Consider the following 17,817-nt stretch of genomic DNA (forward strand, 5'->3'; position numbering starts at 1 on the left):
TGTTTAGATATTATGGTTTAGAGACACTAAGTGGATAAGGGGGTCTGCTGATGTGAACACTGAGGAGGGTGGGCATGGTTGTTAGGTTAACATCCAACATGTCATTTGTAAATGAGTCTTAACCTTCTCTGCAGCCTCTCCGGTCAAATTGTTCAAAGCCCTTATTGTAAACTGAATTAATTACAATAAAATCCATGGAAATTATTGAATAAAAATGTGGTAACTACTTGGCTAGACATTGCAATGAATAGTAAACAACAATAAACAAGGCCAGACCTAAACTAAAACTTAATTTAGTCATTTTATCACTTAAAAGCTGTAATTTGAATGCCTGTGTCATCGACAAAGATAAAAACGCACACACAGAATCAGGCAGTGACAGCAGTCCTACAGTGAAACAGAGAAACCTTTAGAGTTACACTGTCTCCAGTGTAACAGTGAGATGAATGTATATCAGGCAGCAATGGTGGAAAGTAAAGTACATTTATTTAAGCACTATACTTAGGTACAACCTGGAGGTATTTGTTCTTGAGTATTTCCAATTTCTGCTACTAAAAACTGCTGCTAGTAATTAATTGGTATAAGGCTGCGTTCAGACTGTTCCGCATTCAGACTGAAGGTCAAAGTTCCTTTGAGCAAGGTACTGAACCTGCATCTCCTCTGCTGCTCAACAGTGGAGCGCTCTGTGTGTGAGTGCTCAGTAGTTCCCTGGTGCTGAGTGGGTGTTTGTGTGTAACCCTCCCTGACCCTGTGTTTACTCCCTGAGGCCATCACTGTAAATAAGACTGTGTTCTTAGGGAAGTTGCTGGACTGAATAATTAAGATCTTTTTTATCTGCACTGCTTTTGTGCTCATACGTACAGTATATACGCTTCTTCAACACACTGTTCTCTTCTTTGGCCCTGCTATCTTGGCAGTGTCGGCTACTTTTTATGATAATTATCATTATAATGTAGTTGATAACTATTTAACTATTTACTTGAATTGCTAAAAAAAAAGTAGCTTTCTGAGAACACTAATGTACCATCTTTATTTAAAGAAATTATTTGAAGGAGTGGATGATAATATGGTCAAAGAATATAGTCTTTCTAAATGTCAGACATTGCGTCTACTCCTTCATTATTTCCACGCTAGCATCAATTCTAAATTCATGTTACTTGTATAATGCAATATTTCTGTACACATCTGAGAATTTTGATTCTTATTTTATAGTAATGTGTGCCTTTCTGTGTTCTGTTTCTTCTCTGTTATTGTGTGTGTCTTTTGTGTGTCTGTTGGCATGTAACTAGGGAAATGGAGCAGGCAGGTCTGTCGGACTTGGAGATCATCTCCCAGCCGGTGGAGGATGAGAACCAGTGCTTGGCTCCTCCAGTCCAGCTGGTGAGTTTTGGCTACAGAGATCTGCCCCTCGCAGCTCTGGACCTCTCACTGGCTGGCTCGCAGCTCCTCTCCAACGCAGATGAAGATGAAAACAGGGAAGGGTGAGTGCGAAAAAACAACAGCAAGAGAGATTGCTCTGTGCTATAGATGAATTTGCTTGTTTTGTTTTCTTTGTTTAAAGTATGTTTGCCCCAAGGAGAACAAAACATCAGGCAAGAGCGAGTGCCACATGTGATCATGAATTTGTTTCAAACAGCTTTTTTCGGTGAATTCAGAGTGACGATGAATTGCCTCTGTGAACTATTTGGCAACAGGGAGGTGTGGGTGACAAACTGGTGGTATTTTTTCGAGGTGACTATTCTGAAATCATTTGTTGTTTTTTTTTTCCCAAGTGGCACAAATACACTCACAGTCAGTGTTGAGCCAACAGATTCCTGCATCTTATGAGCACTGGTTTGTTTAAGGAAGTCAACTGTCCTCATTGCCAGTGTGTATTTATCATCCTTTCATCATATATTTGTCAGAAAAACTGGCCAGATTTTGGTTACTGATGACATTATTGTCAAGCACTTATCTCCACTGGCTTTAAATAGTCATCCCCTCTCTTTCTCCTGATATTCACTCTTACACCATTATGCTAATACTGATTTCACATCATAGTGTCACAAACTAAACAACTAAAAATATGTCTTTTATGAGAACTTTGAATCAGAGGCATTGTTCTATTCAGCAAACAAACAGCCTGCTGTTGAGACAACTTGTTGTCAGTGCACAACATTAAGTCACTGCACATGCCAGAAATATTATCATATCGGAATACCCTTCTCTACAAAAAATGAATGATATGATTTAAACAAATATTGAGAAACTATATAATTGGTAGAGTTTATGTTTGTCAGTCAGTTTCTCTTAAACTGCTCATATTGTTAGTGTCTACCACAGCAGTGGTTGTAGTTTGTGATCTTTTGCTTGCTTGTATGTTTTTTATTTTGCTGCAGGATTTGTCAAATTATTTTGGCTCCTAATTTGACATGTTCAGGCCATTTTTTCCTTGATTCTTGATACTGGCTTTGTCCATGGTGGGGATTTTTTGATGTGTTATGGTTCATGTTGTATATGACAGTGTTTATAAGGGCCTGTGTTTATGATTATAAAACATACACTATTCTCTAAATACAACTTGTTTCAAGTTGGTTGCTACCAAATGTTCCTGTACAAGTTCCAAGAATTCATCAGTAGCCAACAGAGATCTGCTCAAATTAACTTTATCATTAGGCTGATACAGTTTCAAAAATATCAAATGAAACGGCTGCTATGGTATTGACTTACTAAACACACATACATCCCAATAACAAATGCAGACATCACAGTGATAAGCACTATGACATTACGCTTACTGCTGCATTCTTCCAAGAGTCTTCTAAAACCTTATGCAAATTTAATTTAAATGCATAATAGTTGCAGCATCATCTGATTCAAAATACAGTACCATTCAAAAGTTTGGACACACTTTATCATTCAAGTGAATGGGAAAGTGTGTCCTTTTTTGACTTTTGACTGGTTCTGTAAGTATTTTGATACATTCCTTTAATGTGTGGGTGGTGTGGAAAAACAGTATACCCTAATGTGGATTATTGTTATTTAAGAGTAATTACTTACATGTACAGTATAATATAAAAGTGATTCAGAGTAAAATGCCTCACTGAAACATATTAGTATTCAGAGCTCGTCATCATCTCCCTGAGGTGATTACATTGACCAAAACATCAGACTTACGAGCCAGTGACAGCAGTGATAAGCCATTCATTCTTACCTGTCGTATCAAAACACACAGCTCCACAATGGAAATGTCCATCTTTCAAATTCTCCTGATGGCGAATATATTGAAGACCTGATTGATGCAAAGCAAACGTTACTGATCTTCCTCCGTCAGCAGTGACAGGGTTCAGAAAAAATACACAAAGAGAGAGAGCAGGTGCACAGCTTGTAGTGGTCTTTGCAGAGAACATAGGGACAGTAGCTGGAAGGGGTCAAGAGGTGAGCATGCATTATACATGGATGGTGAAACAGACAGCTTTAATGTGACCAGGTACAATGGCAATACATGCTGAAACTATCAGCCAACTGGATGGAAAAGATGTTTCTTTGTCTCAGTCTGATTTGTGTTGAAGGTAAAAAAGACATAAAAAAGAGTTTGTCTGAAAGTTGCACACACTGTACTGAAAACATGCAGAAAGATTATATTGACCACAGATTATTTATGTAACGTTTACACCATCAGCAGTATCCAACATGGAGGCATCACTGTGCAGTCACGAGCAAATAGGAAGCGTGGGAGAGCTGCGACTTCCAGGAGAGTCTTTTCTTCATCTGTTACTGAGTGTGGCTGTACTATCAGTCCTCTGAAGTGGTCACACATGCTACCTTTTATTTGAACCATGTCATCTATCTTTGTGCCATCTCAGCTGAAATTGACTGCAATAATATAAGGACACTTTGATCATTGCAGTGACAACAAAAATCAACCAGAGTTAAATAAAGTTTTTACCAGGTGCTGAAGATGTAGATTAAAATTTTCTATCTCAGAACTCTTCACTTTGTGTGTGAAACAAGAACAAACACTTTAATTCACATTAAGGCTATTTATCATTATTTTACAATCCTTCCCTACTTCCAGTATTGATATAGAAAAGCCTGTGCAAACATTTTACTAACTCCTCTTAATTGTAAATATGTATTATCTCATTACTAATTGATCAACTTTTTGTTCAGCATATCATCATTGGTGCTATTTTGCAATGTATGGTAGGGTATTTGCATATTTTCCAGATTTATGAACTGGTGCACTGGAGTCTATATTTATGTGTAGTGTATTTTATGTTTATAATACATATTTAGAGGGATGTCAAAATGTTCTTGACATGATGCATGGGTGCAATATTTTCCCTATTAAGAAGACTGGAATGGCAATTGTGGCACAAGAACGTGAAGCTGCTCTCTATAAACATTTTATATCTAGGAGCTGCTACACACATACACATACACACACCCCATCACGCTTGCATAAATGCCACATAGTATGCCTGATTATCATCCATCATGTATTAAGTCTCCCTCCCCAAGTCCTTGACTTGCTGTCCCCGTTGCTCAGTATTACGTCTATTTATCATTAACTGACAACCTCTGGGTTGTCTGGCGTCCACAAGTTAACTGAGATCAATTCATCATTTCAAACTAAATATCTGCCCTCCTCCACCCCTCACCCCCTGCCTGCTGACAATCGAAGCCTTTATAGTAAGTGACATTTTGCAGCGCATGAGCCAGAAGCCGATAATATCATACACTTAATTTCTTGTAAGTCTTTTGTACTGTCTAACTGTACATGCCTTCAAATTCAATTACCTCAATGGGTCTCATGGCTGATCAAATGCAGGCTGTTTAAGGTTGTACTGTAACACGTTTCCAGTCGTTTGATGTCTTTAACAAAGTGCTATCTATAATTTGAGGTCATTCAAAACCTGCAAATTCTTGTAGACTGTATTTTGACTGAACTGTGAATTTTTATTTTGGCTCACTTTTTGATTATTTTGAATCATATACAATACTTTTCTTTTGACTGTAATTTCTGTTTGATTGTATGATAGGAAACTTTTACATCAGCCTCCACTGCACCTTGCACACACACAGAAATCTTTAATTTGTGGGGCCCATACGGTTCAAGTTCATGTTTATTATAAAGCACCATGAAATCAAATAATAAAGATGAATTTTATAGATAGTAAAATACATTAAAGGGGAAACACAGTAACAATTACACGAGTTTTAGAGAGGAGTGTCTGTGCAGTAATTTCAGTCAAATGCACTTTAGACTTGTGATGCTGGTCCTTGTTTTTTCCACTTTAAAATGATTGTGTGAAATGTTGATATGGCATATGGATATGAGGTCACATCACAGCTGTCCTTTTGATTAGTCACAATATTAACAGATTTTCTTTTCGCTGTGCAAAACCTGCTCACTGTCCAGTCTTTCCATTCTGTCCAGCAACTGTGACTCAAACCTGGCTCTTAGCGCAAGCTCTCACCAGGATGCACATAAACACCATAAGCTGTAGTACAGGATCCAACAGACACACGCACACACACACCATAACCATACACACAACCTCATCCAAGTACTCCGTTTGACACCAAATCAGGTCTCACTCCATTGGTTCCCTTCAGTTAGCCAGTCATGGCCAGAAACAGATGGATTTAACAGACATACCGTCAACAGTGGGCGGTGCCGACACTCATGCCGTGCTTGTGTCACAATCAGTACAACCCTCATGTGTCCTATTTCATATCAGGGTCAATGATAGCATGTATTTCCATCCCTATGCATAATAGATAGAGGTGTGTATGTTGCTGTGATTGTGCTTTGATGCCACATCCTCTCTGTCTTGCTACAGTATATTTTCTTGTCCTGTGGAATGCTGTTGGGAAACACTTTGGTGTACAGCAATGAATTATGCATGCAGCATTTCCTATTGTAGCGCAACTTGTGAAATACCTGTAAGGCAGTGTTTCCTAAACTAAGAGTTGGCCAATAACTGGGTCACAGGCCTCCTGTTGTTGAGTAATCACAAAACTAGAGTACCAATATGTTTAAATGAGCTTGGGTCCGAAGGCAAGAAACTAAATTCCCCATTCTGTTCTCAAGGCTGAAAACGGTTAGAACCCCTGCTGTAAGAGGCTCTAACAACAGATTTACTAGTCGCTGCTGTGAAGGTTATTTTTCCAGTGAGCTCAATTTACTCAAACTGTTCTTAGCGTGATGGGGTCACTATTTCATATTCAAGTCATTAGTGCGAAAAGTCTGCCTGTAAAAATGCTGCCAGTGGGAGTTGTAAAAATCATCATTCTTTCTTTTAGCTTTAATGAAATTCCATTTAAATCCACCAGGCATGAGCTCTGGTAATGTGTACTTAGTACGTTACATCTCCACTATACCTTAAACACTACACTAATCTCTCACATTAATCACTATTACCAGGCCTTGTTGTGTCTGAATGGAGGTTTCATTAGGATGTTCCTATACCCTCTTCTTTGTGATAATAGAGGTGAAATATCAAGAGCCCTTGCTGTTTATAGGTCTCCAATCACATCAGGTGTTTTTGTCAGCCTGTGAGATAGGTAGAGAAAATATGCAATACGGTAAGAAAAGCAGTGAGAAACCAGCCCTGAAAAAGAGACACTGAGAACAGGGGAAGAAAAGAAGCCTCCTCTGACATTAAGGCCACGTCATTAGAATCAGTGAGATGTAGTGAAAGCATCTCACTCAATGTGTCAGTCAGCCCGCTGCCCTCTAGGACCCAATTCTGTTTTATTCTGTGAATTTCAGCACCGCTGGGCTTTCGGTGATTACGCCTGTGCCTCCGTCTCCTCATTACTGAATCGACCTACCTTTCAAACAGACAGCGGCCATTAGCCTCCTTAAATTACATTCACCAACACCATGCCCGTGCACCATCATCATGTTTTCCAACGGTCTCCTGCTGCAGTTTCTTAAATCAGCGTTTTCACCATCATCATCTACCTGTTAGTTGACTTTGTTGGGTCATAACAGTATATAAGCACCATCAGGTCCATATTTGCTCTCAGAATGCTGATAGGAAAAGCTAGTGTGCATTTCTGTATCGGAGAACATCTAGCAGGAAGACTGATTGCTAAACTCACCTTTAAAGAAATGGGGCAGGGGAAATGAGCCTGTTTTATGGGGGTGTGGAATGATGAAGTGAAGTTGAGAGAAGGCAAGACAGCGGCAGTGGGACGGCAATCCACAGCCATCAAAATGAAAATGTATGTGGGAGAGGAATCTGTTGGCTGCTTCACTGACTCTACCTGTGAAAGTGGATTGCCCTGCAACCACCGCCACCACTGTGACTCCCCCCCACACACACCCCTCTACTCCCAGCTTGCATTAGCTGGCTCATTGGCTTTCTGAGATAGTGAAGGAGCGTCATGAAGAAAGCTGTGCATGGGAAATGTTTAGGCATGCTCTATAGTGATGTTTGGCAGAACGAGCGCGTTCGTTCCTGAAAGTGAGACTGTCACCACCACGCTAGAGGTGTTTCATCAACATGGGGACGGTTCATTGGTTTAGGGGCAGAAAGTACTTTCACTGGCTCCGTAGTTTGGGGAATGTCTCGCTGTCAGCAAAACTTTTCTCATCTTCTCATTTCCGAAAGAGAGTGGGTATAAATGAAAAATATGCAAACTGATATTTTTTTCTGTTGTAATGTGTTACAGCTTGTAGCATAATCAGTTTCATTGACAAGTCCCTGAAATATTGTCACCTTACAAATTAAAACTGAGAAAAAGAGCAGGGAAGAAAAAAATCACATATTTACATGTTGGCAGCGGGAGACAATTTGCAGACTGTATTTTTCTTCATGAGTTAGACCTTTAATGAATAAAGCTTTGTGCTGTCATGGTTTGTCTATACTGTAAGGTTGCAGCATGTTTCATAGCGGGAAGCAAGCAGGGGGGATTAATCAAAAGAAAAGGCTCCTGTGTCAAGCTGCCACTGTGTGATGAAGCACCTACTGTCAGCCATGTTTGCATATCATAGCCTGTAGCATTGTGAAGGTGGAGCTGACCTTACTGCTATCTCTTGTATATTGTGCTGCCCTCGCTTCACATGACGGCAATGTAGTCACTCACACACAACCCCTGTCTCTCTCTCCCTCTCTTTCTCTCTCTCTCTCTCTCTCTCACACACACACACACATACAAATATGTGCATGCATGAACAGAAACACAGCAAACAGAGTATTTATACGCTGCGAGAGAGGAAACAAGGCCAGGCCTGAAAAGCTTTTCTCACTGCACTGTGTAGTGGTTGTTATCTAATCCTCTGTAATCATGGTTCACTTCATATTCCAGTTTATACTGGGCTGTCACACCTCATTAGGAACAATAGTGCTCCTTCATTGATGCTTCTGCGCATTTCATTTAGATTTAGGCTCTTCTTTCTCTCTCTTTCACCACTTTTCTACATATTTCTATATCACTCCAGATTTCTCTACACATGTGCATTCACTCTCCTCTTTCTTATTCTCTTCTGTTCTTTCTTATTTTCTTTTTCCATCTCTTTCTGCCCTCAATTTCACACAAAGTATGTCTTCTTATACTGAATGCCAATCTGCATTGTAACTAAATAAATGCCAAAAAGCAGGCTCTGTTCTCTCTATATTGTGTTCCACACACTTGTCAATGCATCTCACCAACCGAAACTACCATAGGCACCTTGACAAGCCTTCAGGAGCCTCTAGGTTCATGGTCATGTGGCGAGTGAAGAAAGGTGGAGAGGTTGGAGATTTCCGGCACCCGTTTACTGAACTGTTGCCTTACACAGTGTTCCTATCAGGAGAGAAGTGGGCGACATTGTGGGAGGTGGTTGTTCTAGCTAGCATCAGGGGGCAGTTGCAGTGTTAGCAGTTTTGGCGCCATGGTAAGTGGAGTGTAGTTATTAATAGAGTTGGGCCCATCCATCTTCCTGTCTAGGAAAAATGCAGGGAGGACCAAGGTGGCTTGGGCTTGTGTTCAGCACTTTCATGGCCGCCCACTCTCCCCCTAGTCATCAAACTGCTTTTGTTTGTTTGTTCACTTTTTTTAGGTTGAAGGGTTCTTTTGGTGCATTTCAGCTTGTATGTGTGCAGGATGCTGCTGGTATGTGACTTTGTCACGGGTAAAAAAACTACCAGGGAGCTGTGGAGGCCTCATCTACGGCTTGTATTGATGGTTGGAACTGACAGTTAAATAGTCACTTGTGACATATTGAACAATCATACAAATTATTGAAAATCTTTGCAGCAATTGGCCAGAAATCATATTCTGCTTTGTTTTGAAAGTTCAATAATTCAATAGGTATTTTGTAATTTAGAAACTGTAACAGATGGAGACTCATTTTTGTGAGAATAAAACACCATTTTATGACATGGACACATGACAAATTTGGAAATTCACCAAAATCTATAGGCAAGAGCGACAAAAAGCATGAAGGCAGACTTTCACTGATTAATGTGACAAAATCAGGTGATTATTAGAGTCACTGTGCCAGTAAGTCTAACTCTGTTTACAGGACAAATAGAACATATAATGAAATGTAGCCCTGAAATTGAACCTTAAGCTAAACCCCTAAAATACTATGTAAAAACCTGAGCCACCACTCGCTGCAGCAATACCTGCTTAGTTCCTGAACGTATATCTTGCTGCCAACCTGTGAAGTATAATATCCACACAAATAGTATGGAAAAAATCAGGTGGTACAGTATGATGTTGACAGTATGATAAGGGACAAGGGGAACTACCCGGGCTCATTATTGTCTGAGGACAGAGGATAACACCTGGTTAAAAAAGTGCAGTGTAGAAATGACTTAAGATTCAAGTTGCCAGACTGCCTCACTGGACCACCCCAACCCCCAATGCCATTACAAGTGCACACCTGAGCAGTGGTATGATGTCACCTCCCATCCCAGTGATGGGTGTGTGGTTGCCAGACACGGAGACAGAAGCATATGTTGCTGATACGGCTGTTCCAAATGTGCGAGGAGTCCAGGGTTAGGTACCTAGACCAGATGGTTCATCTAAATCTGTAGTGAGCAAAGGGGGGTGGGGGGAGGAAAAAACAAGAGCTCCAACCCTCTGCCTCCCACCAGCTTTAGGCCAAGGGTCCAAATGTTCTATTTTGGAAATACCTACTGGCCCATTTGCAAGTTTTAGGAAGTAGTCAACACGGCTCTCTGTATGTTGTCACAAACAGCTCTTTTTGTTTGAAGTGTTTCTGAGACTTTTCTTTTGAAACATGTACTAAACAGTGACATTTTTGCATAAAAGGGTCAGTTAAAGCATGCCACATTATTTACAACTTTAACACCTTGTATGACTACAAGAAAGGGCCAGCAAATGAAAGGTGGTCTGAGATTTGAGATCACACTATTTAAAGGAATACTGAGGAACTGCTTTTGCCACGTGGGGGGTCACATTTAACGCTGTACTTCCTCACTAAGTAGCTGTGGGTTCATCATTTATACTTTACATGCTTCAAGTTTGTTAGAAGACGGGGAAAAAAAAGTTAAATGTTGAAGTCTTGCTTTTTAGAATAATGCATTCTCTGAAGGCTGTCACCCGGTTGAGCCAATTTGGCCTGATTTAATTAGAGAGCACAGGAAGTTGTCTGAGACAGCGACCGGGGAGTGACTGGCCTCCCTGTTATCTCCCAGGCTTCTTAATTCCTCTGCCACAGGGATGGCTGCGGGCCAATGTAGTGAAAGAGCTAAATGTTCATTGTTTTTTCAAATAAATGTTTTCTGTCTGTCTCGGGGACAAATGTACACGGACGAACCTTTCACGTCAGAGATGCCCCAAATTATTTAGAAAAAATGCATAAAGTGTGCTTATAGTTTGTGATTTTGAAACGATATATATCCAAATGATGAGTAATTTTGTAATTTATCATGCAGCGCAGCTATTCTTCCCTCTATAAATACACCAATATTTTAGCAGCCCATTACACATGAATCATAAAACATGAGAACTATTTGACCGAATCAAGTTTGACCATCATTAATTAACCTGAACAATAGTAATCAGACATCATATACATCTTTCTGTTTCTGCTGTCCACACACTGTACCTGGACAGCCCATATTTAGCCCGTATGTAATCCCTATACTCACACGCAGCCCGTAAATCACCTCAGAGAGGAGGCACCGAGTGGTTAATATTCACAGACATAAAAAACATGAGATTGCTTTTCTGGCCAAAGAGGCAGAGGGATCAAGTGCTGGAGCAAAAACCCTTATGGTGGAGACCAGCTTGACGGCCTTGGTGCAGATGTAAGTTGATCTATCTCTGTTTACTTTTGTATTAAAAGATAATTTCCCTGGCTAAGAACAACATTCATTCTAACCCCAAACACACATACTCGCACCATGAGGGCTTGGTCCAAAAATACATATAAAACATGTCTCCATCTACATTAAATAGTGCCAGTGAAATCTAAAAGGTTTGACTTTATCAGCCCAATATAGTGGGGATCCACAACTATTATTTGATTTCTGGCACTAAAGTAGCTAAAACATTTCAGAAGCTGGTAAACTCAAAAATTTCCTCTTGGAAATCTTGACATGGCAACTAACAAAAATCCACAGGCATTGTTTACACGTTGTCATTACCAATCACCTGTGGGAGGAGGCAGTTGGTGGTTTGTAGGTTTGGTACCTCTGTCCTAAGACACACCGATCACTCATGTTACAGCCACGTACATAAAGGGAGTTGTAGATACTATAGTCGCTGCTTATTTATGAAATGTAAAATGAATTTGTACTGTAATATACAAGGCAAGTTTATTTGTATAACACCTTTCAACAAGGTAATTCAAAGTGCATATACAACACTATTAGTGACAGTATAGTAGATCCCTAAGAGATGAAGGATCACAGCAGCACCAGTCAATGACCAAGCTAACTAAAGTTAATTTCACATAGCAATATTTGAATGTCTTGCCTTCACTATGTACTCCTATCTTCACAGTCTCATTAGTGTTTCTTGTCTGTGAAATAAGAATACTGTTGAGTTTTGTTTGCTGCATCTTAAATGAGCTCCACCTCAACTGAGATCCATACCTAGCTGCAGTCTATAGTGAGAGTATACCGGTATAGACTAGCTCTGATAAGCTGCACACATGCGAACACACACAGAATACAGAATATGCCCATGCAGACACACACAAACACATACACAATGACCTTCCTGTCCCCTTGTAACATACAAATGAGTCTTTCCCCAGCGCTCCCACAGGACTGTGAAGAAAGGCTGAACACCACTTGCCCTTGTTCAATGTGTTTTGCACATGGGGGTCTGCTTGGAGTAAACTTTAAGCCTTCAGGGGCATCTCCAATAAAACCAAAAATCTAGTATGTGTGTAGCATCAAAAGTATCTTTCAGCATTGGATTTGAAGCTATTTTGGCCATAACGTTAGCACTTCTTTGCGGTTTACTGTGCTGCTGTGGTAAGTAGCACAAAGTAAGTAAGGTATCAGGTAATAGATAAACAGAAGTTTTAAGTTTTACACTGACATTCTGACCAGGATGTTGATCACATTATAAAAACTCTTAGTTTGGTCAATAATGACCACAATTAAGCTTTAGACTGCCTTCCATATACTAACATTTGATGTGCTATTGTCACTCTTTGGCTAAGCAGCTACAGTACTAGCAAGCATAGTATCAGCCATTGTTGCTGGCATGATTTGAAATGAGACTAAGACGCTGTTATGTAACTGTCACACATAAACAAATTAACAATTTGAATACATAATTTCTTTGCCTGACACTTTTGTTGATGTATGAAAGCAAATACTGTACACTAATAATTCACTTGTCATTTTTCCTTTTAGCTACTGCCAGAGTCAGAGTTTAAAAAAACAACAAGAGCCACTCTCTGAGCAGAAGTCAGTCATCTTTCTCAGAGATGTATATCTTTACTTCAGGGTCAGTCATTTATTCCTTTGGTTGTGTTTCTAGTGAAAGTGCTGCAGGAGTTTTGGGGCTTGCCTCTTCCCTGCTGATGTGTTGTGATCAATGATGCACAGGCATTGGTAATAGGGAACCTTTCAAATGTAAAATTAATTACCTGCAATCTGACAGCATCAGAGAAACTCAGCATGTATTTTATGCTTAGTTGGTACTCCCCCTTTTCCATGCTTGCTGTAGCATGAAGCATCGTGTTTGTGTGTGCATGTGTGTGTGTTTGTGTGTGTGTGTGTGTGTGTGTGTGTGTGTGTGTGTGTGTGTGCGCGTGCATTGGTTAAATGTGGAGACTGCTGGAGACACATTTGTTTCTAGGGGAGGATAGGATGCTGCCTGTCTGGTGTCTGCTTTGTCATATTTGTCTTGTGAGACTGACTTCGCCATCAACACACTGTGATTTTGCTTTTAAAGGACACTTGTAAAACTTCCTTCAGGAAGAAGAGGGTCTTCTTGCACTGGTCCTATCTCTTCTTTCTTGTTAAAAACAAATTCCATAAGCATAAACGTACTTTTTGACAGCATGTTATTTGGCTGTATATTCAGCCACTGCTGGCACTGACTGTGGCAAGTTCTGGTTTGGCACGAACACAAACGAATAAACAAAGATGGTGTGTTTATTGCCAGTGACTAAAAAAACCTTAATGGCGACCATCTATACACATGTACATGATATTCTTTAGTATCTCACAAATTACTGTTCATGTCCAGTATCTGAGAAAATATAAAGTATGTTTTTGCTTAGTAATTTAAGAAGTCTGTGAAGTGAGGTCAAAGAGAAGTGCACAAAAACTTATTTAATGACTTCACAGAAACAATATACCATACATTTGACAGAGGGCACCAAAGGGAAGTGTACCATGCTCTGTTTCTGCCGATGCGTAAGTAATCCAACAGGACATGATAAGTTGAGTTAGTATGCCAAGAATTGTTGTTATGAGTTTGCTTTGGAGTCACTTTCTGACCTCTAGTGGTCAGAAATTACCCAGTGGAGCTTTAAACATGTTCATGCCAACCTTGCTATGTCATTCAATGAAGAGTTAGAATAAACAATTACAGGATATACAGAGTCTGAAATAATGTCACAGTGGTATTGTTTTATAGCTATCTTTTGGGCATTTTACACCTTTATTTGATGTTTGACAGTGAAGACATTATAGGAATTGAGTGGAGACAGATGGGGAACGACATGCAACAAAGGTCAAGTAATTAACTAAACTAAACTAAACTGAACTGAACTAAAACATTTAAGGCTAAATTAATTATTATTTATTTAATAAACACTTGATTTTACTCTCTGGTCTCAAGTCTTCACTTTCCACTTGCACTTATTTAAGGCTCTGATACAGTGCTTCTCCCTCTCTGTTCTCAGTAACAGTTAATTAGTAAATTAATTTCATCCACTGAGGTCGCATTTCTAGCGCAGCAATAAAACAAATAAGTGTTGACAGAATTTGACTTAACATCAACATTCACAATCGCACCTCTCTTCTTATGATTGGTTGTCATCACTAGTTTCAGAGCACCTCTGGTAATGAGCTTATAGTTGAACTCCAGTAAAAGAAGAACCTAATAAGTTGAAAGTAAAAATTCAAATTAAAACAGGTGTTGCCCCAACTCATTACACTGGTGTGTAGTCAAGAATCTGACTACTGAACATCAGTTTTTTAAAGTGCAATGTGTTTGGATATGTTGTTGTCAAATGTATAAGTACAAATACATTATTTGGCAAAGCACAAATAGTGAGTTTTTTTTTTTTTTTAAACATTTATTTCATACAAATATTTTAAATTATTTGTTTTCAGAAAAAACAAAACAAAAAACAAAACATGTTAAATACTGGCGTGCAGGTTGGTTACATCGCTATCTCAGATTCTCTCCTCTGCTCCGCTGTTACGTCTATCAGCAGGTCTTAACAAGGGGAGTCACATCCACCTGCTACATGATGCACATTTCCTAATTTAGACATCACTCCCGGAGTTGGGGGTGTTTCCCAGAGATAAAGCTGAGCTACTGACACATGTGAAGTGCTCTCAAGGGACTCTCCATAACCTGTTCTTCCCCTTCTCCTTTCCACAAAATTAGGTTGTAAAAAATAGGCAATAAATGAAAAGTGCAAAGCAAGAATCGCCTTTTAAGTTCTTCTCTACATGTTACACGATGTGCTGTCTCTGTGTTATGGCTGTATAAATAAGTACAGGTCTGTTTGCACATTTGTGATGCACTTGGTTTTAGCTCAGTAGTCAGCGCAGTTGTCTACGATCTAGGAAACTTGAGTTTGAGACCTGGTAGTTTATTAAGAAACACACAATTTCCATTTTTATTCGACTACAAATACAAATATAAATAATTTTACTGCCTCAACAAATATAGATACAAATACTGGGCTCTCTGCACATCCTTAGTATAAGGGTATGCACACTTATTTGAGTGTAATTCATAAGCATTTCCATTATATCTTGTGCAGCAGGGATGCAACCATTACAAATACTTAAATACTACTACTTCTTTGTGTGATTTTATAAAATATGACAACTTTTCAACAGAGAGTGGATGTAAAAAGGGATATTTTGACACATTTGGCAACATTTGCCCCTTCCAGAGTTAAATAAAGATATTGTTTGGTCAAGAAACTGTAAAAGGCAAAGTAGAAAAATTGTGAGGAGTAAAAATAGTAAAGACATGATATTTAATAAAGAAACCTTCAATCATACCCAATTTATTTGTAGTATTTGAGTGAAAGGATTCTCTATTTTTGTCTATTGGCCTAAGGATGAATAAATGTTTAAGCAATATCTCCGACCCCACTGGAGTACTTTATCTGATGAGACCATCAGGTGTTGTGAATCTGTCAGTCCTAGTGTTTGGTGGCTCACTCGACATGCTGGTATCGATTACCTTCCCTGATTTAATCTCCCTCCTCTGTTTCCCTGTCCAGCTCCACTCAATCTCACCAGCAGTTGGAAACATGGACGGCTATATAAACCTGCTCAACACACACTGGCAGCAGAAAGGATGCAGAGAAAGAGGAGGAGAGGACAGAGAAAGAGGGGAAGATTTACAGAGCAAGAAAAGAAAAAAAAGACATTTTATACTCCATGTTTGTGTTCAAAAAAATCTTGCAATTTGACTAAAATGAGTTTTAGGTTGTGAAAAACGTCAATGTGAAAATCCCACCAGTTTGAGAGGTGACCTTGTCCACTGTATGCACTTGTCTACTAGTGACTTGGGCCAGGTGGTTCTGTCAGGCCGTCAGGGCCGAGTGGGTCAGAGAAACATTTGCTACTGTTCTGTTGCTTTAATAAGACTCATTAATATACTGCATGTGTCACCAGCAGTGTCTGACTGCGTCCCCTCTGGGCTAGGCTAGTTTTGGCATGACATGAAGTAAGGACACACACATTCACTGAATTTAGCCCATTTGTCTTATATATCAAAGCTAAGTCTTCCTACTTCCTACTTGTGAATTCAGGCTCCTTATTCATATGTGAGTGTGTGTGATGTATTGGCCTGTGTGGTGCAGTTAGCCTGTGACAAGACGGTGTATGTTATCGATTCTGGGCAGATTGTAACTCACTGGTTTATTGCCTTGTTGACTTGTTTTAATATCCTCCGATGATAGATCTGATCCTGGTGAGGATGCTGCCTTCGATGCACCATGATCAAGAAAGATATGGATTACAATGGATATAGGGGGCAATTGTACTGTTTTCCTATTTACCTAAAGACAGACAAACTCATGAATGCCTTTTTCAAGGCTGTGTAGACTTTGAAGGCCATGCTGTATGGTGAGTTTAGTTCCATTTAACATGCGGAAAATACACTTACAACAAGGGTTTAACACTTAACACAGCATTAACAATCTCTCTGACCATATACAATCATGTGGGACTGGTTCCTCATGGCTGTAACTGATGTGACCCCCCTTTTTTGTATTTTTTGAGTGAAATTAGTGTCTTTCCATATACACAGATTAAAATGTACAGTTTATTTAGCATCGATATTCATCTCCAGGGTATTTTAAAGGTGTGTATATCTGCATTCCTCCTTATTTCACAATGCATATGTTAATATTCACACAGTAATGATCTGCTTTGGCTTCTTATTATTATGATCACCCAACCCTAAAGCTGTTTTGGAAACTAAACATTCTACAGTTTCAAACTTACACATAGTGGCTATTCTATAGGCTGATTCTAGTATTTTTAGTCTCTATATTTTAAATTGTACTGCTTTTTATCCAGTAAATAAAAAAAGAAATAAATATTTCTCAACCACTTTATTCCAAGAAGTATGGAGAAGGCAGCATTTAGATCCTCATGCAAGGAATAAAAATTACAGAAGGTATTTAACAGATAACTGATAAATTAAATATGAAAAATAAAAATAATATTGTGAGACCTTTTTGTTAGGGGTGCGTTGAAGGAGCTTGGACTCATGGCTTCACTATTCCTGACTGCTTCCCTGTTTGGGGTTTATGGAGGGGAAAAAAATAAATTTCTCCCAAAACTGGGCTCTTTTATTCAGTGGCGTTCATTGTGATTGGTTGCACTCTGACATGATTCCTAGAGTCAATAAAGCCTGAGAAAGTTTGCGAGGAGGGTATTTCACTTTTACCATTTCTTTTTACTATTCCTGCTCAATGAACTTTATTGTTCTGGTATCAGTTTTTCTTATTTTTTGCTTCCCTGCAGCAGTTGAATGAAGCGTGAAATCATTTGATATAAGATGCACTTTGATGGACTATTTAATCATATGGTGGAACCATAACCTCTGAAAATAGAGGCTGTTTGAACCAGTGACAAAAATGTTTGGTGCCTTAAATGCGTAGAATTACCAGTGCACGTTTTCTTTAATGTAAAAAAA

The 17,817-nt window shown here is 39.3% G+C and overlaps 1 protein-coding gene across 1 annotated transcript in view; it reads left to right on the forward strand.

Annotated features, from left to right (window-relative positions):
• Nucleotides 1–17,123, forward strand: part of LOC121899343 (transmembrane protein 266-like) — a 29,269-nt gene extending 12,146 nt beyond the window's left edge. The window contains exons 3-4 of the mRNA XM_042415089.1: nt 1,290–1,481; nt 15,890–17,123. Of these exons, the coding sequence (XP_042271023.1) occupies nt 1,290–1,481; nt 15,890–15,935 (238 nt within the window). The 3' untranslated portion in view covers nt 15,936–17,123. The remainder of the gene's footprint in view (nt 1–1,289; nt 1,482–15,889) is intronic.
• Nucleotides 17,124–17,817: the final 694 nt, after the last annotated feature.

Source organism: Thunnus maccoyii, chromosome 1 (genome assembly GCF_910596095.1).
Source record: "Thunnus maccoyii chromosome 1, fThuMac1.1, whole genome shotgun sequence".
In the NCBI taxonomy this organism is placed as follows: Eukaryota; Metazoa; Chordata; class Actinopteri; order Scombriformes; family Scombridae; genus Thunnus; species Thunnus maccoyii.